At 56.2% G+C, this 21,845-nt stretch overlaps 1 protein-coding gene across 1 annotated transcript in view; it reads left to right on the top strand.

Annotated features, from left to right (window-relative positions):
• Window positions 1–21,225, top strand: part of MAPKAPK3 (MAPK activated protein kinase 3) — a 28,058-nt gene extending 6,833 nt beyond the window's left edge. The window contains exons 3-11 of the mRNA XM_034998533.1: window positions 11,787–11,926; window positions 13,719–13,783; window positions 14,250–14,329; window positions 16,194–16,317; window positions 17,520–17,595; window positions 17,929–18,053; window positions 18,710–18,795; window positions 19,065–19,145; window positions 19,827–21,225. Coding sequence (XP_034854424.1) covers window positions 11,787–11,926; window positions 13,719–13,783; window positions 14,250–14,329; window positions 16,194–16,317; window positions 17,520–17,595; window positions 17,929–18,053; window positions 18,710–18,795; window positions 19,065–19,145; window positions 19,827–19,979 — 930 coding nt within the window. The 3' untranslated portion in view covers window positions 19,980–21,225. The remainder of the gene's footprint in view (window positions 1–11,786; window positions 11,927–13,718; window positions 13,784–14,249; window positions 14,330–16,193; window positions 16,318–17,519; window positions 17,596–17,928; window positions 18,054–18,709; window positions 18,796–19,064; window positions 19,146–19,826) is intronic.
• Window positions 21,226–21,845: the final 620 nt, after the last annotated feature.

Raw genomic sequence — 21,845 nt, 5'->3', positions numbered from 1 at the left:
GTGGAGGGACTGGGAGGGCTTGGACATGAGGTGCAACCTCCCACTACTCTAGGGGACAAAACTGCATGTGAGCTGCCCTGCACTGGCCGGGACGAGCACCCCAGAGCACCTGACTCTCTAGCCTGCACTCTGCACCTGACCCCGTCACCTGTGACACTCGAGGCTATTTTCACGGGTGTGATGGGCCAGGGCCTGGACCTGCACACTCATCACCCCATTCATAAGGGTTCAGCCTCTTAACAAGGGACTCACAACTTGTTCTGTAGATGTTCCCGCAACATAAACAAGCCCCCTTCTCAGGGTGTGGCAGAGGGACAGGCAGGTAGCCTCCATGCTCTCTGGCAGGCAGTGGCACATGGGGCAGAGGTTGGGGGTGGAGGGTGGGGATAAGAGCACCCACTTATCCCTTGAGTGCTTCCTACATGCTGAACCCGGACACAGAAACATCTAAGAATGGGTGTATCACCCCCGTGTCACGGATGCAGAGGCTGAGATTCGAGAAGGTAAAGTAACTCACTCCAAGTCTCAGAGTAGGGACATGCCCTGGCTGGGCTGGAACCCCTGGCCTTTCTGGCGGCAAAGTTGTGGCTCTCAGCTATCTCTGGGGATCAGGAGCCAGACCTCTCTCCCAGGCCACAGCCTACCCATCTATAAGATGAGGGGCTGGGCGCTCTGCTTGACAAGAGCTCCCCTTCTAGCTGTGCAGACCTTTTTGGTGGGCAGTGATTGTGGGCATTGCTAGGGAAGCAGGCAGGTAAATAGTGGCAATAGACGGGCAGCGTGGAGACTGGCTAGAGGGAGCCCCAAGATGCCTCTCGTAAGCTAGCTGCTAAGTGGTGCTGCCAGGGGGACGGTCAGCTGTGTGACTCCGCCAGCAAGGTCTGTGTTCAGCTACGGACAGGAGCTCTGGGGTTATGACTTAGGTTGGAAGACCCCTTTCCACTGTACTCCATTGCCCAGTTAAAGCCTGTAGTCAGGCTGAGCCTGTCCCAGGGCGCATCTTTACCCTAGGAAGGCATGAGAGAGTGGGGATGAATCACTGTTGCCTGTTCCTATGGCAGGAGCATCCCTCAGTATGGCCAGGCCACTACCCTGGCCTCTCCGAGGACTTCCCTTTCCTCATGGCTACGGCTCCATGGCATGATCAAAGACCAGGACATTTTCCCAGGAGTTGGAACCCTCAGAGCCCTCTAGCAGAAGAGGAGCAGGAGAGGCAGAGCGACCAGGGGCCAGTGGAGGTTGGACGCTCCTCTGGGAGGAGCCTGAGTGAGGCCACGGTGGCCTGTGCTCACCCAAGCCTGTGTGGGGAGCTGCAGGGACGTGGATGAAGCCAAGGGAAATGGGAGAGATGCTAGCAGATATGATGTTGGCTGTTGGCTTCAGAAAGAGCAGGTCTGAGGGGTGGGGAGTCAGAAGGTTCCCTAGGGTCTTGGCACTATGCCTCTGGGAGTAGTCCCGTCTGTCTCCCCTCTCCCCCCGAGCACACACATTTATTCCTTTGTTATCTTTGTGACACCTCCTCCAGGGCACAGAGACCAGCCGTCACTCTTCTCAGAGCTAGAGGGTGCTGGGTCTCCTGTCTCTACGGCCAGCCCCGAGGCGTGGCCTGCTGGGTGCCTCAGCAGGGGTCCCCCGGGCAAGGCCTCACTTGCCCTGGTCACCCCCTGCTTAGGGAAGGTGGCCACTGCCCTCTGTAGCCCCACTGGCTATGTGGGCATCCCTGTGGCAGAGCTGGCCCCTTGGGAGCACAGACTGTGGCTGGGGTGGGGCTCTCTTCACGAGGAGGGACCATTAAAGGGACCTTACTTCTGAGATGAGAATAAAACACTTGCGTTTGCTGAAATTTTCCACTCTTGGCTGAAAATGTCCTATTTTTACACTGTCATAGGAGAAATAGAACTAGGGTAATGTTTCACCGATAACATAGCTGATTTTGACAGAAAAATGCTTTTTTCCCCTAAGAAGTTTTTTTTTTTTTTATCCCCTAAGAAGTTTAAAGGAGGATAATAGAACCTGGACCCTCTGAGGAGGCACTCCGGGGCCTCACAAGGCCCCTGAGTGGGCTCTCCTCAAACCCCCTCTCAGAAGTCTCTGGGTGGGGTGCTGGGATCCGGTACCTGCCTCAGGCAGAGGGAATTCTGGTCCTGCCACTTACTCCTGGTGTAATCTCTGAGAGAGAGAGAGAGAGAGAGAGAGAGAGAGAAAGAGGATGTTGTAGCTCTCTCTGGGCCTCTTTACCCTCCTGTGAAGTAGATGCTGATAGTCACAGACCTGCCTGTCCTGTCCCCATTGCCATGTGTGAGGAGACTGCACATCCATTTCCATAGATGGGGAGCGGGAGCTCAGAGAGCTTAAGGGATTGGCCCAGAGTCACCACACACTTTGCAGAAAGGGACATTGCTCAAAAGGATGCATGGGGGCAGTTGAGGCGTATAAAGGTGGCTGCCGCCTGAGAGAGTGAAGTTGTGCCCCTCCCCTAGTCTGCCACGCTGAGAGCTGGGCTGGTTCCCTGGCTGGGGTCCCCAGGTCTCCACCTTGCTCCCTCACCTGACCCTTGGCCCCCTCCCCTGAGGTCAGCCATCTCATCCTCTCCCCACCCTGGAGAGTCTGTCCCTTCCTCACTGGGCCTTTCACAGCAAAGCAGGGTCCATAGACTCTTGATTCTTAGTCCATTTTTGCAAAGCCATGTCCAGTCCTGCCCCTCTCAGGGTTTGAGACCATTTCCTGTGACCTGCTGGTTTGCAGGGGGTCTGTCTCCCCTTGATCCCAGAGGCTGCATCTGGATTTCCCCAAGTTCTGCAGGTGAAGAGTATGGGGCCACTTCAGGGCAGACCCAGGGGAATCCTGGAGCCAAGCAAACCTCAAGGGCCATTTCCACTCAGTATGTACTTGGCACTGTGCTAATCTGAGCTCTCTCTGTGTTCTCATTCCATCCTCATGGCCACCAGGGAACATGCGTACTGTCACTGTTCCCATTTTCCAGTTGGGACCAGTGAGGCTCAGAGAGGTTGAATGGCCTGCTCAGAGCTAGAGGCAAGTGGAAGATGGCAGTCCATGTCTGCCCTGGAGTCCCGTGCCCACAGCTGGTCCTTCATAGTACATGGTCTCCGGCCAGGGGCACGGGGACCCCTGGGCCTGCCCCAGCTAGCACTTATGTTCCTGCTGTCCCTCTCCCTCCCTGCCTTGGAGCCCAGCTCAACTCCCTCTTTCTGGAAGCATTCTTCCCCTCTCCCACGTGTCTCCAGCCATCTCCCTCCCCAGACCTGGCACTTCTGCCTTTGTTTCTCGGTCGTGTGTGGCTGGTGGGAAACAGGTAAACTGAGGCCATCAAAATTTAGCAAATTGAAGGAGTCTTGTGTTCCTGAGACTTAACCATTTCCAAATGTGTGTTGGATCTCCTGTAGGCTCGGAGCCTCAGCCATTCTCTCCTCTTCTGGGACTGTGGTGGGAGGCACCCAGCCTATCAGCAGTCCTACCCTCCCTCCTGCACTCCACCCCCTGCCATCAGGTGCTCTGGCCTTGGCCTGGAAGGGGGTTGTTTGGGGGCTCCTCTTCTTCCTGGGCTCCCTTGGCTGGGCTTCCCCGTCTTGTCTGCTCTGCCAGGTTCTGGCTCTAGAAAGAAAAGAAGAGGGAGAGAAGGAGCCAGGACCAGTTCCCTAGGGCTTACATCCTCATCAAGCACTCTGATTGGCAGTAAATCATCCATAGACTCCCAAATCCTTGGGGACAGAGTGCCCACGGCTGCATTCCCGGCCCCAGCTCTGGGCCTAGCCCTCAGGCAGGGCCAGTAAACATTGGCAGAAGTGGGGGAGGGATCTATAAAATGGGTAGGCCTCCCTAGGCATGAGGGATGAATCTTGGTTCCCAAAAGACTCCCAGGTGCAGAGGTGGCCATGTGTGAGCCGTGAGACCCCGAGAAGCCACAAAACCTCCCTGAGCCTCAGTCTCCTGGGCCACTGTTATAATAGCCACCAAGTGGCAGAGCCTCATCTAGATCCCGAAGTGTGGGGCCAAACCCCACACACAAAAGGAGCAAAGCAGCTATCGGCGTGGTCCCCACTGCCTAGAAGCCAACAGATGGGTTCAAGTCCTGACTCTCACTGCCCCGGTGTGTGACTTTGGACAAGCCACTTAACCTCTCGGAGTCGTAGTTTCCCCACAGTTAAAAGGATGATACTGGCTCTTCTCAGGATATGGTGAGCACTGAATGAGGTGGGGTCTGTGATCAGATGCCGTGGCCAACACACCACTGGCCGAGAACCAGGGAGAGATAGCTGTCATGAAGGGGCGGCTAAAACGGATCTGACGCTCTCGGTCCCTGAGCACCTAGCTGGGGCCTGGGCATTCGGGGTCAGTGGTATCATGTGAGCTGACCTCCCTGGAACTTAGCCTCTGAGGAGGAGAGGTGAATGGACAGGGCAAGCTGGAGGCCAGGATACGGCCAGAGCTTAATGAAGTGAGGTCTGATCTGGCACGAGGCCAGCTAATCCATAGCTGCAAAATTGGTTCCGTTAGCTCCTTTCATGAGCTACAAAAGCTGGGGAAATGAGTATGTGTGAGAACAGTGGCACATGTTGGAGGCTCTCATTCAAAACTGTGGCGAAAAAGTTAGACTTGACACGGTCAGCAGCTCTCTAAACAGCACTGGCGCCCTCGGATGGGGTGGGGTTGGTGGGGGGCGGGGGGCACGGCCCTGGCTTTATAAGGAGACACTGAGGCCAGAAGGCCTGAATCCTGGACTTGAGGTCAGTCTATACCGTCCCATCCCGGAGGCTGTGGCCTCGGCTCTGAGTGGACAGAGCAGCTCGTGAGGATCAGGGGCCGGCCAGGGGCCAGGGTGAAGTGTGTTGGGACCCCTCACTGGTGCTAGCCGCACAAGGCAGGAGTGGTCTCAACAGCTGGCTATAAAATGAATTCAGCTTCTCCAGTGGTGTGTCTCTCATAAAAGCAGAGCTCTGTCTAATGGGACAAATAATCCTAAATAATCAGAACTGGGAGCCCGAAGGGACCTTAGACATGGCTGAGTTGAATGCTCTTGTCAAGGAGGGAGCGTGGTAGGTTCAAAGTGCTTTTTCTTACCTATGACCTCTCTCTGGAGGATAGAGGTTTCCCACAACGAACAAAATGGGAGTTGAAGACCTGTATTTTCCGATACCATTCCACTCAGTTCTGCTGCCCGAGCGTTTGGCGTTGAATGGGTGCACCACGATGCAATCGATAGCCCAGAAATGCAGCTCTTCAGTGTTCTGGTCTGCCCTTGCCTGAGGCTGGGATGAGGCCCCCAAGTGGGAGAAGGGGTGTCGTGGGGGGACATACCGGTCCTTCCGCCTCTCTCTTCTCTGTACTCTGGCACAGGACAAAGCTGGAATCCCCAGAAAGTAGAGGGTCTGGCGATGTTACCTCGGGCTGCTGGTGGTCGTGCCAGGCTACCATGCCACGTGCCGGCCTCAATTTTTAGGAGGGAATTTGTATCAGATAAGTTCATGCGAATCCTTCTGTATCTTGCAGAATTATTATTGAAGATGTTGTCGGAATGTTATACTTTTCCCTCATGTAAGGTCTGATGTTAAATCCCTTTAAGAATTTGGTCTTGAGGGGCTCCTGGGTGGCTCAGCCAGTTAAGTGGTTACGCATCTGCCTTGGGCTCAGGTCACGATCCCAGGGTGCTGGGATCGAGTTCCGCATCTGACTCCTTGCTCATGGGGGAGCCTGCTTCTCCCTCTCCCTCTGCCGTCCCCCAACCCCCCCCGCCCCCACCGCTTCTGTTTTCTCTCTCAAATAAATAAGTAAATAAATAAATAAAATCTTAAAAAAAAAAGAATTTGGTCTTGGAAAAAGTTCAATGAATGTCTGTGCTTCTCTTCATGGGGTGATAAAAGCAGCAGAACCTATCTGGTTTCCTTCTTTGCCAAGACTCCCAGGAAGCTCAGAATTAAAAGATGTCCTCAATTATAGTTACGAGCTTACATGGGTTTCTGGTACATTTTATTTTTCTCTGTATTCTAAAGAGAATCTGACGTTTTTTGTTTTAGTCATGCTTTTAGGGTTATAAAATGCCTGAACTCCTGTTGTCAATGAGTAGAGCAGTGGAAATAATGAGACTTAGAGTGGCTCACTGGGCAGTGAGAGCACCTGGATGCCTGGCCTCCAGGAGGTTCTCTTTGCTGTAAGGATGATGTCTCTCAGGCTGTGGGTTGTCGTGAAATCTGGAGTAAATATTTCTTAATTTGTTAGTGCTTCACTGATGGGAGAGATTGCAAGCCAGCTCTCTTCCCCCGGAAGGAGTGGGTGTTCCCACAGTGGCCACAGAGCAGCTTGGCCTGGGCTGCAGGTTAATTGGCTGGGAGTATGGAGGTTGGGTGAGGGGAGGCTGCCTGTCCAGGCTGGTGGCCTGGGGGCCTCCTGTGTATGAGACAGATGGGGAGACTGTGAACACTCTTTACTTGAGAAGAGCCCGGCCCTGGGGTTAGCTGGATGTGGACACTAGATACATGGGTGAGCATAAGGGCCTGGGTAGGTGGCCCTTCTGGGGCTGGGAGGTGGCTGGAGTAGGGTGTTGGGGGCTTGTCCCAAAGCTGTGTCCTCACAGAGCCGCCACAGACATCCCAGCTCCCTGTGATGCTCTAGGAAAGCGGATGGAGTGCTTTTACAGGTCTGGGCAATGTGAGGTGATGCAGGAGACAGGGCCTCAGTGGGAGAGGAGGTCTGGGTGGAGGGGTCTGGGCTTGGGCAAGGCGGTCACAGGGTGAGTAGTGGCAGCAAGACCGCCAGTCTTTCCTGGGCACCTCTCTGTGCCCAGTACTCTGGTAGGCACCGGAGAGAGAGAAAATATTGGATGAATGAATGGACAGATGGATGGGTCCCACTCTCTGGGGGTTCAGAGTCACTATTGCAGGGGTAGGAGACATGCATGCCCACGGCCCCCACCCCCATGCTCCCTATACCCATGCACCCCCAGGACACACCCTTATACCTGCCTGTATCCATGTTCCCGTGCCCCCCACCCCCTGCGCACCCACACCTGTGCACACGTTCATTCCAGAGCAGGTCTCCCGAGGCCTGTAGCGGTAGTTTTGGTTGGTGCCACCCCATCCTCTCATTTCCCCTCAGGGAGGGGTTGTCTGGACACTCTCTTAAAAGTCCCTTCTTCTCCTTGTTCAGTCTTGCCACACTCCGGCTTGGTGGCCCCAGGGCTGTGACTTCATCTTCCTGAACCTCTCTTTCCTCAGTCTGTAAACTGGGGTTGCCAGCCCCGCCCGGCTCACCTCACAGGGCAGTGCCAGCATTCCCATGAGATGAGGGGGGAGACTGTTTTGTAAACTGCAGATTGTTTTCCAGTCCAGTGTTGCTCTCGCTTTCCCTGCTCCTGGACTGGGGAGCTCCTCCACCCACATGTGAAGCCTGTCCTTGGGTGGGGCAGGATGCAGCATGCACGGAGGGAGGGGGCCTGGCTAGTCCTGAGCCTCCCATTCTGCCTGGTGCTGCTGGCGGGGGGGCCCATGGGCCCCTCGGCCTCAACCTTTGTTGGGGTCCACTGACGGGGTTGGCAGGGGTCTCGGCCATTCGGCTGTAGGCTCTGGGGGCAGCTTGGAGAATTTGTCAGAGGAGAGCGAGGGAGAAGGGAGAGGTTGAACCTGCTTCGTCAAAGCCTGAGGCTAGAGCAGTGTCGTTTGTTCAAAGAAATGTCATCTCAGATTCGATGTTCATCTAACTTCACTGGGGGCCCACACCTCAGTACAGCCAGGAGCCCCTCCCTTGGGAGAAAGCCAGGGTTCTGCCTCATGGGTGTGTGGGTACCTGCTGGGCGCTTCATGGAGCTGCCCAGGAGCCATCACAGACCCTCAGCTTTGGTGGACCCCTAGGGGGCCCAAGGGACATGTGGTGGGAGTGAGGTTAGGGTGGGGTCTGCCAAATTGGCTCGTCAGAAGGCTATGCCATCTTCTTTTCTTCCCAGCTGTGACTGGGAACCAGGTGGTGCCCATCTGTTTCAGGAATTTGGATATGGGTCTGTGGAGCCTCAGGGACTGCTCCATGGGGGCGGTGATGGGGGAGGGGGGCTACAGTAGTTACTTTGCAAGGAGCCCCTGACCAGAGGTTTCTGTTCCTCCAATCTAGCTCAAGCACTGTAGCTCAACATTAGAGAAACAGAGGCCCAGAGAGGCAAAGGAGCCACCAAAGGTCACACTGACAGTGAGAGTAGAATCTGAGCCTCCTATCTCCTAGCCCTGTGCTCATTTCCATGCCTGGGAAAATGGGGCTCTTGCTTGGGGACATCTTTTATGAAGGGTTGTGTGGACTCATGTACCTGTGTGAATGAAGCCAACGAATTGCCATTTATAGCAATGGCCTTGTGGGCTGGAGCAGTCAGGATGGGCTCCTTGGGAGAGGAGGTAAAGTCTGGTTCACCAGGGAGGGTGGGTGAGGTGGAGTGGGGAGCAAGTTCGGCCAGGTTGTCATGTCTCTCGTTGTTGAGCCTTCCTAGGTCTTCCTCAATTTAATCTTATTCTGTCCTCATGATGGGTTGTGAGTGTTTCTTCCTCTTAACCCCACTTCATAGATTTGTTCCATAAATCTACAAATATTACATCAGCCAGTGCTCTGTGCCAGGCCCAGTACTGGGACCCAGGGATGACCAGGCAGGCTGGTGGTGCCCTTGCCCTTCCTTTGCCTCTCTGGGCCTCTGTTTCCCTCCAGCCTGGCTGGGGTACCAGCCACGTGGTCTGGGACCTGTTAGTTCCCCTTGCTGTGCCTCCATTTCTCAGCTAAGGAACGGGGATAATGAAGCCCCTTCCTCCTAATATTTATAAAGTGCTCAGAACAGAGCCAAGTACGTTGAAAGTGCAATACTTATATGCGTGTGTTTGTTTAAAGAGTTATCAAAGGAACACTAATTGTAGGTTGTGAGCCTGCGCTGCACAGGAGGGAGGTAAAAAGGGCGATGATGCGGGAGCTCGCTGGGAAGCTGGAAGTGTTTCTGACTTGCTGGGGGTGTGGGTCATGGCGGGGTGTGCAGCTGTCAAAACTCATTGAGCTGGACTCTTGAGACGTGTGCATTTTACTGTACGTGAAGTGTACCTCAACCAACAACACACACAAACACACACACACACACACACACACACACATATATATATATGTAAAGAAGAGTTGAAGGGAGAATGAGGGATCCTTGAGGTCCTCTTCAGTCAGGGTGGTCAGGGAGGGCTTCTGAGAGGAGGTGATACTGGGGGGACTCCTGGAAGAGGAGAAGGCTCTGGCTATGGAGAAGGCAGATGAGGAAACTGAGGCTTAGGAGGTTTGGGGCCACACTCAGGGCCACACTCAGGGATCAAGAGTGACAGCCCAGGAGGTTTCTTGGCAGCTGGGCCTGGGCTCTGGCCCCTGTGATCTCCCCTGCAGGGAGGCCAGTGGGGACATTTACTGTGTTTTCTGGGGGCAGCCCTCTCCCCACCCCTGTGCTTGTTCTTAGGGTCTTGGCACTCAGAAAAGGACAATTTTAATCCATGTGGGAAATGGGTTCCTAAATATGGACTAAGTCGGGTGGGGGGCATTCGGAGGTTCCAGCTCAGGGCAGCTCCACCTGCTTCTCCACCTCAGCAAAGACAGGGCACAGGCCCAGGCCATAAGGCCTTTGGGGCCCTCCTTGGCCATACACTCCCCTCCTCCTCTCCCTCCCACACCTTCCTTCTAGCACCATGTCCACCCTCCCACCCTTTGTTTGTTCAGGAGCCCAGTGTTTTCTGTCGGCCCTAGCCAGGAACCTGCAGGCCAACCTGCCCTGATTTGCCCTAAAGCTGCCTTCAGCCTGGTGGGAGGTATAGAGGCAAAAACCCTAGAGGGGAGGTGCTGGGAGGTCTTTCCAGAGGAGGGGACATCTGAACTGAGCCCAGAAGCTTCCTCAAAAAGAGGGCGTTGACCCAATGGAGAAGGAGAAGGGCAAGAGTGTACGTGGAATAGGCAGAGTGAGGGCTGTTCGGGTCAGCAAGTACATCATTCTGACAAGAATGGGAAGGGCTGGGGGCAAGGGATAGCAGGCAATGAGAGCAAGACAAGCCTGAAGGCCAGGGGAGGAGGTAGCCATTATTTGGAGGAATGGGAGTGGGGATTTAAAGAGTGGGGACAAGGATAGGTGGGGCTTGGGACCCCACTGGGAGGTTTCCAGCTGTGTACTTGGGAGTTTTTGAGAGGAGAGAGAGGACTTGGGTGTAGGGGTGAGATGCCAGGAGCAGGGCGGAGTGAGGAGGGGATCCAGGAGCCAGCCTGGAGAGTCAGGCCAGACTGGGGAGGAGATGGCAGGGGGGCAGGGAGAAGTGTAGGGAGGCCATGCAGAAAAGGGTGCAGAAGAGACAGAGCAGGGAGGGAGGATGGTGCATCTTGGGTCCTGTGGCTAAAGACTGGGGGACCCCTGGCTAGAGCCACAGTGGGGGTGAGCTGGTGTGGTGAGTGGGGGTGACTGAGCCCCTGCCCCCAGCACCGTGAGCAAGAAGCTGGTGCTCAGGAGCTGTGTGGTCACGGAGCTGAGGACGTTCTGGGAGGCAAGGGCAGCATGAGCAAGGGACTCATGGTTTCCAGGCTGGGAGTCTGTCCACAGCAGCCTCTATGCACACCCCCATCCTGGACTGCTTAATGGAGCAGGGACCCCCCAAACTGGTGGAGGGACTTGCCCGGCTTCTTTCACCCCCAGGCTAGGGTCAAGGTGAGCAGCTCCAGAGATGGAGGAACAGCCACGGGGCAGCAGATGCGAGAACCTGCTGACTTCCTCCGTGCCTCAGTCTGCCTCTGCCTAGAGAGCTTGGTCCCAGAGTCTGCCCCACACAGTGCCCTGGCAGAGGGGAAACCATCCTGCAGACGAGGAGACCAAGGCCAGGAATGGCCCAGGGTCCTGTGGGGGCTGAGCAAGATGAAGCTGCTCTGAGCCCCAGTCTTGAGTTCTGACCCTGGTCCTCAACCCTGATCAACTAGAAAACAAATGGGGCGGGGTCTCAGGTGAGCAGCGCTGTGGGAGGATGGCCTGTCCTGCTGTCCGCATTCCGGACCACCTCACCCTGCATGCTGACTTTTCCTCCCCTACACCTCCTCCTCTGAGCAGGACCTCCGGGGCCTTGCTCGTTTCTGGTGATTGGCCTTCTGGTTGGCGGCCATAGCCTAGGGCTGAGTTAACCTGAGCAGGGATCCTGATGCCCGCGCACCCACTGCGTGCCTTGCCGTGATGCATCCTGTGGGGATGGCTCCGTTATGACTCCATTTTACGGAGTTGTGGGCTGTGGCTTGGAGCTGTGAATGTTCACCTGAGGTCATACTGAGTCACTGGAGGAATTCAGCCCCAAACCCAGGCCTCACCCGACCAGGCTGTCACTCCTGCCCCCAGACTCTACCTCTGGGTCTACAACTCTTATGCCATCCCATTGGAAAAATGCAGTTCCAGGGATGTGTGGCCCCTGGCCTGGGGTCTCACATCTGATGTGTGATTTGTCTACAAAGCCCGCGCAACTGCCACTTGACTTGCAGCCCCCAAGAAGGGAGGCAGGGCTTCTGTAAGCAGCCTCTGAGCCTTTCCAATTGTCAGCCACCTCCCGGGGCTTTCTTGTGGTCATTGGACCACAAGTCAGAGAGACCTGGATTTGAATCCTCATTCTGCCCTCCATAGGCTGGGCAAGCTTGGGCAGGTCACAGGCCTCTCTGAGCTTACATATTCTTGTCTGCCACATGAGGGCGGTGACACTAGTGGGGGGCTGCTGGGGAAGTGGGCTGTGTGCCTCATGCTGTCTGTGCCTACCTGCCCTCAGCTCCTGTATGACAGCCCCAAGGCCCGGCAGGAGGTGGACCACCACTGGCAGACCTCGGGGGGCCCTCACATTGTGCGCATCCTGGACGTGTATGAGAACATGCACCATGGCAAGCGCTGTCTCCTCATCGTCATGGAGTGGTATGCTGGCCCACCCTGCGTCGGGGCCTCATCGGTACTCCTGTGGCCCCCAGGCTCCCACCCTTCTTCTAGGGGCCCTCTCTGCTCTCAAGATAGCAGCTGCGGGAGGCACCCCAGCCCCTGAGGAGTAATGGAGGGCAGTTGCAGGCCTTGCCCATGGAGCTGTGCAGCTGGCCACAAGGCCGTTCCGTCTGTGTGGGAAGGGAACTCCAGGGGCTCCAGTGTGGCCTCCGTGGGTGTGCTGTCACTCTGTGAGGAGGGGCTGGAAGAGGGGTCAGAGAAGGCAGCCGAGCCCTGAGCGTGTGATGCTGGGCAAGGCCCTGCTCCTCTCTATGCCTCAGTCTCCCCCGCTGAACAAGAGAGGGTGGGACAGGGGTGCCTGGGTGGCTCAGTCGTTAAGCGTCTGCCTTCGGCTCAGGTCATGACCCCAGGGTCCTGGGATCGAGCCCCGAATCGGGCTCCCTGCTCAGCGGGAAGCCTGCTTCTCCCTCTCCCTCTGCCCCTGCTTGTGTTCCCCTCTCTCACTGTGTCTCTCTCTGTCAAATAAATAAATAAAATCTTTAAAAAAAAAAAAAAAAGAGGGCGCCTGGGTGGCTCAGTCGGTTAAGCGACTGCCTTCGGCTCAGGTCATGACCCTGGAGTCCCGGGATCGAGTCCCGCATCGGGCTCCCTGCTCGGCGGGGAGTCTGCTTCTCCCTCTGACCCTCTCCCCTCTCATGTGCTCTCTCTCTCTCTCATTCTGTCTCAAATAAATAAATAAAATCTTTAAAAAAAAAAAAAAAAGAGAGAGGATGGGACAGAGTGTCCATGCCCCAAGGAGTTCTATGAATTCATAACACCTTGTCAGAGATGGACTGTCCATGGCCTTGGGATGGAGGCTTCAAAGCCTCCTACCTTGGGCGGAGCAGGACACACACTGTCACCTCCACCTTCTCCTTCCTACCTGGGTTTGGGCTCCCGTGGTCCCAGGAGACCACGGGGTAATCCAGGAGCCAGAGGCCTCTTCTACCTTGGGCTTCTCCCAACAGCACTGTGGCTCAGCCCTAGCCTTCCTCAGATGCTGGGTCTCGTGTCTGGACCTCGAGCTCCTCCCGATCCACCTTTAAGCAGCCCTCATCCTATAGGTTAGCAGCCCTTGAGTCAGATTTGAGGTTCAGATCCTGGCTCTACCACCAACTAACTATGATTTTGGGTAGCTCTTAACCTCTCTGAATTTCTGTAACTGCCACATAAGACGTGGAGGAAGATGTTAACGTGCTATTCGCCCTGTACCTGACTCCATTCTCAGGGCTCCACGCGTACTGCTTACTCATTTTGCACAGTCCACTCTGTGACGCTGGTGCTCTAAATCCCATTTTACGAAGGGGGAAGCTGAGGCGCAGAGAGGTAAAGGGACCAGGCCAGGGTCACATAGCGCTGTAGGTGTTCAGAAAACAGTGGTGATGATGATGACAATTGACATCTCCTCCCTTATTTGAGGGAGCTGAGACTTGGATGAGGGTTGGGCTGCGCAAGGCTCAGCCAGGTGGGGGCAGCCCCGTGGGAATACAAGCCCCCCCCCCCCCCCCCCCCCCTCTGAGGACCTGAGCCTACCCTAGTTCTAAGAGTCCAGATCAACCCACCCAAGCTGATGGCCTCCTATGCACCAGGTTCTGCAGGGCACAGGGAGGCTGCCCGTAACCATTTCCCAGGGGCAGGGTGGCCGGGCCTAAGCTCTGGGCCCATGATTCAGGCCAGGAGCAGGCTGACACCTGATTCAGGGGGCCCTGCTTCTAGTCACTTTCTCTTCTAGCATGGAAGGTGGTGAGCTCTTCAGCCGGATTCAGGAGCGTGGCGACCAGGCTTTCACCGAGAGAGGTAGGTGTGTGCAGCAGGACCAGAGGGGGCATTTGGACTGAGACGGGCTGCACAGAGTTGCTGTGTGATGCTGGGCAAGGCCCTGCTCCTCTCTATGCCTCAGTCTCCCCCACTGAACAAGAGAGGATGGGACAGAGTGTCCATACCCCAAGGAGTTCTATGAGTTCATAACACCTTGTCAGAGATGGACTGTCCATGGCCTTGGGATGGAGGCTTCAAAGCCTCTTGGTACCAACCAACACTTGAGCTGGGAAGAGGTGGCCCAGGCCTGAGGAAAGAGGTCCAGGTGGGCTGTGACATCCCCAGAGGAAATTAGGATGACTGGGGTGGGGGTATAGGATGGGTCCTGGGTAGCAGGACTGCTCTCACCATCTTGTGCTGTTCCAGGGGGGATGATTGGGTGGAAGCCCCAGGCTGCCCGACCTTGGCCTGGCATCACTGGCCCTTCCTCTGTCTGTGTCTGCAGAAGCTGCAGAGATCATGCGGGATATCGGCACTGCCATCCAGTTCCTGCACAGCCAGAACATCGCCCACCGAGATGTCAAGGTGAGGCTCAAGGTTAGGGGACCAGAGAAGGGAGTACACAACCCCCAGCGGCTCCCAGCACCCACTAGATGGAGGCAAGTTTCCTTGATTGGCATTCAAGGCCTCTGTCCCCTAGCCCAGACTGCTCTTCTCAGCCACTTCTCCCATGGTTCCAGCATACTCATCCTGCCCTAGCCAGGTGGGTCTCCTTGTTTCTTTCAAACACTGTGTAATCCCAATAGGCTTTAGAACAACTGAGTGCCTACCTCAAGTCAGTAGGCCCTGACAAGCATCTTGTTTAATCCTCACATAACCCTGTGGGATCATTGCCATTACCCATTCTACAGATGAGGAAAACAAGTCTCAGAGAGATTGTGTCTTGCCTAAGCCTGCGCAGATGCCACACCGGTATTCATTCATTCATTCTTTCAGTGAGGATTTTTTTAATTTTAAAGATTTATTTATTTATTTGAGAGAGAGAGAGGGTGAGGGGGTGGGCGGAGGGAGACAATCCTTCAAGCAGACTCCCGGCTGAGCACGGATCCATCCCAGGAGCCTGAAATCATGGCCTGAGCTGAAATCAAGAGTCAAAGGCTCAACCGACTGAGCCACCTAGGCGCCCCCAATGCCAGCATTTTCAGGGAAAGAAGCCGTTAGCTGGGAGGCAAGGAGGAACGAGCAGAGGTAGTCCCAGTTCCTGGGCCTGCTTGCCCTTTCAGTGGATGGGCTTCAGACATGTTCTGGAGGCTCAGCTCTCCAAATGTCCTGTGTAGGGAGGGCTGGGTCCTAGAGGTCATCAGGACCAGATGGGAAAAACGCGACCCGTGTGAGGCCCCCCACGTGCATACGCACGTACGTGCCAGCCACCATAGAGCAGAATCTGCGAGTCCTGAGCCCGCTGCCCCAGGCCTGGAGCGTTACCCTGAGGCCTGTTTCGTCCTGAGACTGGGCCGAGAGTTGCTGAGGGCCCAGCTGTGGCATCAGGTTCCTCCTCTGGCTGAGTACCACCAGCCCGTTTATCCCTTGATTCTGGGTACACGTGGAGCCATGACAAACTCACCTTCTGAACCCTTGCTTTATTTTGGCCCTGCCTTCCTTTTTTTCCCCAAGGAGAGAACAGTCTTCTGTAGACGTGACTCCCTTGTATAGACTAAATGTGCTTTCCTGTTTTCACCCCAGTCCAAGGTCGGATAATCTCAAATAGAACCAGAGAAAAGGCTTTCACTGGCCCCAAACTGGAACTCCATCCAACACCCTGTCCTTCTACCCCAGCTCTGCTTGAGGGTCCCCCCTTTCCTCCATGGCCCTAGGTCCTATCCATTCATTAAAAACCAGCTTCAGGGCTGCCTCCTCCATGCAGACCTCCTCACTGCCCTCTCCTCTTAGGCCTCTCTGTGCTTTGCAACCAGGAAGAACGGCTTCTGTGCAGCGCCTGGGGCCTGAGGGGCAGGGGCCTTCTCCCCGAGTGGCCTCAGGTGGGCTGCCCTGCTGCCTTGTTCTGGGTTGGGTACTGGACAAGTGCTTGGCAACATGAGCTGCCTACCTTGCCTGGAACCCTCATTTTGGTATTTCATGACAGCATCACCAACTCAGGCTCTGAAGTTCCTACTCCTGGGCTCTCTGTGGTACTTAGCTCTTCTCAGCTTTGGCTGAACACCTGCCTCTGTTTCCCTTCTGCGAAAGGAGGCATCACCTCCCAGCCACCTTGGTCTTCTCCATATTTGACCTACATTGTTGGTGACCAAGGCCCAGGTCTTTTTAATGAGATGGAGCTGGTTCCTCCTGAATTGATTGGGCTGAAGGAAGTCTGCCTGAAGATCATCTTGGGAACTCTTCCCCCACCTGGTGCCTAACTTCAGACCAATGCTTTATCTTCCTGGCCCAGCCTGAAAACCTGCTCTACACGTCCAAGGAGAAAGATGCAGTACTCAAGCTCACCGACTTTGGCTTTGCCAAGGAGACCACCCAAAATGCCCTGCAGACACCCTGTTACACTCCCTATTACGTGGGTGAGTCCTTGGGACGTGGTTTGTACGTCCCTACCCCCACTGGACCCTGTTGCTGTGTGGGGCAGGCAGCCCGTGGGTTGCAGAAGCCAAAGGGTTAAAGCCCAGTAAGGAGGGAGGGAGGGATTCTGTTTTCGTGGAGGCGGTGATGTGGGGGGCCGGAGGCTGCAAAAATATTCTCCCAAACTTCAGCTTCTGCTTTTGAAAATAGATCCAGGAAAATTCTGGCTGTGGCCTGTGAGCTGAATGACATCACAGCAGCTCTAAATATATACGTGATAAAAGGCTGCCATCAGCTTGGGACAGAGCCCAACCGCGGTTGTTTTTCTCCAGTTTTTATCTTTCTGGGATTCATATTCAGAAAGTAGGCAGGACTTTCCTATTACATTAGAAGGATACAGGGCACCAGCCCCTTGTCTCCAGGGCGAGGGTCCCTTAGGCCAGGGCAGGGATAGGACTTGGGGGTGTCACATACCCATGCTTCCTTCCTTGGAGAAGCTCCTTGCTCCCTTATGAGCAGGTAGCCCAGATCTGGAAAAGCCCCTGCTGAAGGTGCTCCTTATCCGAGAGGCGATGACTCGCATTACAGAGGGTCTTTCCCCTCAGGGGAGACCTTCCAGGAGAGCTGCTTAAGGAGTGGGGAGCCCCCAAGACAGCCGAAATGGTATCCTGTTTACCAGGACGTGTTTTGCAGTATTTTGGCTCAGAAATCTTCTGGCCTACCCATCTCATTGCACAGGTGGGAAGAGCAAGGCCCCATGGGATGGTAGCCAAGCTGAAAGCAGAAACCAGAGCCCTGCCCTGGCCCCTCCTTGCCCGTGGGCTAGGATGTGCATTCAGGGGGACAAGGGACACGGGGCTGCTGGGGGGAGGAGGCCCTCTTGCCTATGGCAGGACCCCACCAAATCCCAGACTGGCCTTCCTCCCTTTCCTCCCTCACCAAAGGCCGATAGTGGCCCAAAGAAGCTAGGAGGCTATCATTCCTTACAGCCCAGCCTAAAAGTGGGTTTATTTTTTCTGGGAGCTGTTTTTCCTCCCCCAACTTCACACACATGCTGCCTTCCCAGAAGGTGCCAGACACCAGTCTGCTTTGCCCCGCCCCCCAACCCAGGTACCTGCTCCCCACCTTGCTCAGGCTTCAGGCTCCTGTCTGGGCTCCAAGACCCTTGGGGCTGAGAGCCCTCCTGTGCCCTCTGCCCTGGTAGCTCCTGAGGTCTTGGGTCCAGAGAAGTACGACAAATCGTGTGACATGTGGTCCCTGGGCGTCATCATGTACATCCTGTGAGTACCACGGCCTCTGCCTCCTACACCACCGCCCCCTGCTACCCTCAGTACCGCTTCTGCCTCCTCTCCCCCAACCCTTGGTGAGGGGCTTGAGTGGGTCATTCTTCATGCAGGCTGGGGACACCCCTCTTTCAGGGTGCCTGAAGGTCTCTCCTTGCCAAGGGCAGATGGCATTCCTAGGACGAGCCCAGAGTCCAGAGGGCTGGTCTTCTTGCCCAGGTGGCTACCTTGGTGGCTGCCTGTCTTCCCAGTCAGGGATTCGGGGAGGAGAATGGGTCCACCCTGGTGCTGCCCTCACACCTGTGCCGAATGACCTCCACTCTCTCCCAGCCTGTGTGGCTTCCCGCCCTTCTACTCCAACACGGGCCAGGCCATCTCCCCAGGGATGAAGAGGCGGATCCGCCTAGGCCAGTATGGCTTCCCCAATCCTGAGTGGTCGGAGGTTTCTGAAGATGGTGAGTGAACCTCTCTGCCCCAGCTTGCTCTGCTGGACCCCATTAGCCTTCATTCTGGGACCTACCACGTTGGTGTCAAAGCAACCTGTGTTCACATCCTGGGTGTGTGACATCCCACGTCCCATCTCCCAGCTAGGGAACCTAGGCAAGTCACCCAAACTTTCCTTTTTTTTTTTTTTAAAGATTTCATTTATGTATTTGACAGAGAGAGACACAGCGAGAGAGGGAACACAAGCAGGGGGAGTGGGAGAGGGAGAAGCAGGCCTCCCGCCGAGCAGGGAGCCCGATGCAGGGCTTGATCCCAGGACCCTGGGATCATGACCCGAGCTGAAGGCAGACGCCCAACGACTGAGCCACCCAGGCGCCCCAAGTCACCCAAACTTTCTGAACCTCAGTTTCTATATCTGCTAAATGGGCTCAAAACTTGCCTCCTCAAAACATCCTCTAACTCCTACCCCTTCTTAGTATTTCCCTTTTGGGGACCACAGACAAATTTGCCCTGTACCCATTCTCCATGGCTGCTTAACGTGTTACCCCCAAACACGTGAATTGTTAGCTCACTGTTTCTGTGGGTTAGGAATTCGGGAGCCCATGCAGAACTGGGGCGACTGGCTCTGAGGAACTCTGCAGCCTCCCCACTCCCCTGTCTTCCCCAGCCAAGCAGCTGATCCGCCTCCTACTGAAGACAGACCCCACAGAGAGGCTGACCATCACACAGTTCATGAACCATCCCTGGATCAATGTGAGTGCCTCCTTGTCCTGTGGTGGGCAGGGTGGCAAGCTGGAGGGGGGGCTGTGGGCAGGAGGGTGGTGGCTCCGGAGGCCCTGGTGCAGGCCACAGATACGCAGCAGGACCCCGCCGAGAGCCTGACTTTGCCCCTGCTCCAGTCCGGCTCCTTCACCTCCCTGAGCCTTGCTTCCCATATCTGAGACCAGGAGAGAGGGTGGGGCTGGGGAGCCAGGGCCGTCTCCGGTGCCTGTTCTAATCCAAGGGTTTGGGGCTCCTTCCAGCAATCAATGGTGGTGCCACAGACCCCACTCCACACGGCCCGCGTGCTGCAGGAGGATAGAGACCACTGGGATGAGGTCAAGGTGGGTGGACGCTGTTGCTGTCTCAGTCTCCCAGGATTTTGGGAAAAGGGACTCCAGGGTGGTGGCCACCAAGAGCCTGGGTCATCATCCCCTCCCCTGGGGTGAGAGCCCGGGGTGTCACAGACTGCACCAGGGGTCCAGCTGGGGCACCCAGAGCACTGGGCCGCACTACTGCATTCAGGGTGGTGCTCCTGGCTCACTGGGACTCGGGGCCGGGGGCTCAGTGAAGGAAGGGGCTTTGGCCATAACCCCCCTTACAATCTACATCTGGGAGGGTGGTCAGCCTGGTTTCAGCATAGGGGACAGCAGCTCAGAGCCCCAGGGCACCCCAGGCCCAATCTTCAGGCTTTAGTGCCCTGTGTGCCCCACAAGTTGGTGTCCCCTGCAGACCTGTGGTTCTTAGCAGGTGACATTGGTCCAGGTCCCTGACCTACTTACCCTAGGTGGGTTCACAGGGAGTCACTATACTTTCTGTGCCTTGGTGGATAAGCTCAGTGTCCACCACAGAGCACTACAGTGTGGATTAGGGGACACAGGGGATGGCCCAGTGCTAGGCGCGCAGTGGGCGCTCAGGCAGCAGAACTGTTGCCGCCCTCGTTGACATTAGTAAGGGGCTGGAGGCAGGAGGGTGATGGCTCTTGAGGCCAGTCTGTCCTGACCTCCACGGACATCTGTCACCAGGAGGAGATGACCAGTGCCCTGGCAACCATGCGTGTGGACTACGACCAGGTGCAGATCAAGGACCTGAAGACCTCTAACAACCGACTGCTCAACAAGCGGAGAAAGAAGCAGGCAGGCGGTTCCTCAGCCTCCCAGGGCTGCAACAACCAGTAGCCCGCCGGGCCTTGGATGAGGGCCTTGGATGGGCCGGGCCTCTCAGCCTGGGGACAGACAGGAGCGTGCTGACGCCCCGGGTCACTGTTTTTAACAAAAGGATCATTTTGTTGTGTTTTAATTTGTCACTTAGAACTTCAGGATGGGGGACCGTGACTCCAAACCTCCTTAGAGAGGGAGCCCTGGAGTTAGGGAGCCACCTGCCCCAGCTGCAGCGCCTTTGGCCAGAGCAGCCTGAGTGAGACGTAGCTCTGTTGGGCACGCTGGGGCATGGCTTTAGACTTCTAGGCCACCGGCAGTTGTGGCGGGCTTCCCTCCTCCCTTGGAGACACCCCCCTGTAGGGTGGACAGATGGGCCTGGCCCTGGGAAAGGCATCTGGCCATGGGTTGCCATGGTGACCAGGGACCGGCTTGCTGTCTGTGAATGCTGAGTGAGAGAGCAAGGGAGGGAGAAGGGGCAATGGGGGTCTGCCTCTGCGTCCTTGGGGCGGCTGGTCTCCTTCACACTGCTCCACCCTCTCAGGCTCCCTCCCTTTGGTCTCCTGAGGCCCACGGTCAGTTTGCCTGCCTCGCTGGGTGGTCCAGCCCTATCTTGCTGCAACCCCATCCCATAGGGCCCCTGGAACGCCCTCCCCGCAGAGTCCCTGGGCCTAATGATGCTGTTACTACCCCTTACCCAAAGAGTGGCCTCTCATCTCAGGGGAGGGTGGGAGGTATTTTTAACCCTTTTCTACTTTGGAAAATGTCACTGTGACACAAGCCAGTACAGTTCTCTTGCCCCTACCCACTCACCGGTTCCCAGGCAGGAAAGCTTCTCTGTAATGGTTCATCCTCCACCTTGTCCTGGTTGATGGCAGGGGCTGCCTCCTCGTGGACTTTTGTGAGAGTGGATGGCTGGGGGCAGGACCCAGGGGCTCCCCATTAATCAGGGGTCTCTTTCTACACTCTGGGTCAGACTCCAGGCAGTGGAGGGCTACTGAGTGATGCTTAGAAGGTCTGGTTCTGAGTCCCAGCCTGAGTCGGAACAGAGAGGATCCCTTCCTTGCTGGTCTAAGCTTACCCAGTCCCACGGCTGCCCCGGGTAGCCTCAGGGTTCTCAGTGCCTGATATGGGCCCGACAAGTGCCTGACACCCAGCCTGGTCCCTGACCTCTCTCTCGCTGGCTGGGAAACCCTAGCCCACATCAGATAGGAAAACACTGCTGGGTTTTACATGTAGATAGTAATAAACACCATTTTGGCGTTTCCTCCTGGTTCCTGGGTGTCTCTGTCTACACGAGTGGACAAAAGTGGCCCAAGGGCAGCTGCTCACACCTACTAGTGATCCCCCCCCTTAGGCCTAGTAAGCATGCGGGCTGGCTCCAGGGTCACTGTGGCCTTGCCGGGCGTGGACAGGTCAGACAGAGAGGCAGACGCATGGCAGCTTCCTCATGCCACCAGCTATGGGGCGCCTGGCGCACCGTGTGTGTGACACCCACCCCCGGGCCCCGCGTGCGCCAGCGTCTGCCCACAGCGGCCACCCCCAGCTGCATGCCAGCCTGCTGAAGGGCGGGCGGAGAGCCTGCTGCAGCACTGAGCTATTTTCAGAAGCTGCCAGATTTCATTTGGCAGCGAGAATATCGGGGGGGGGGGGGGGGCGGGACGCTGGAGACTGTCTTTTGACTATTCCTGCAGTAGAGCACCTACAGCCTTCGGGAGCCCTTGCGGGCAGCCTCGAGGTGGGGCCTGACTGTGGCATATTCCCTCAGCTCCTATCTTGAACCCTCCCAGTTTCCCAAGAGCTCAACTAGCACCTGCAGCGCTCCCTCCACCTCCTGTCCCCTCAAGGCGTGGGGGAAGGGGTGGAGATGGTAGAAGGCAGGGAGAA

Source organism: Mirounga leonina, unplaced genomic scaffold (genome assembly GCF_011800145.1).
Source record: "Mirounga leonina isolate KUSES-001 unplaced genomic scaffold, KU_Mleo_1.0 Mir_94, whole genome shotgun sequence".
Classification (NCBI taxonomy): Eukaryota; Metazoa; Chordata; class Mammalia; order Carnivora; family Phocidae; genus Mirounga; species Mirounga leonina.
This window is presented reverse-complemented; position numbering and strand designations above follow the sequence as displayed.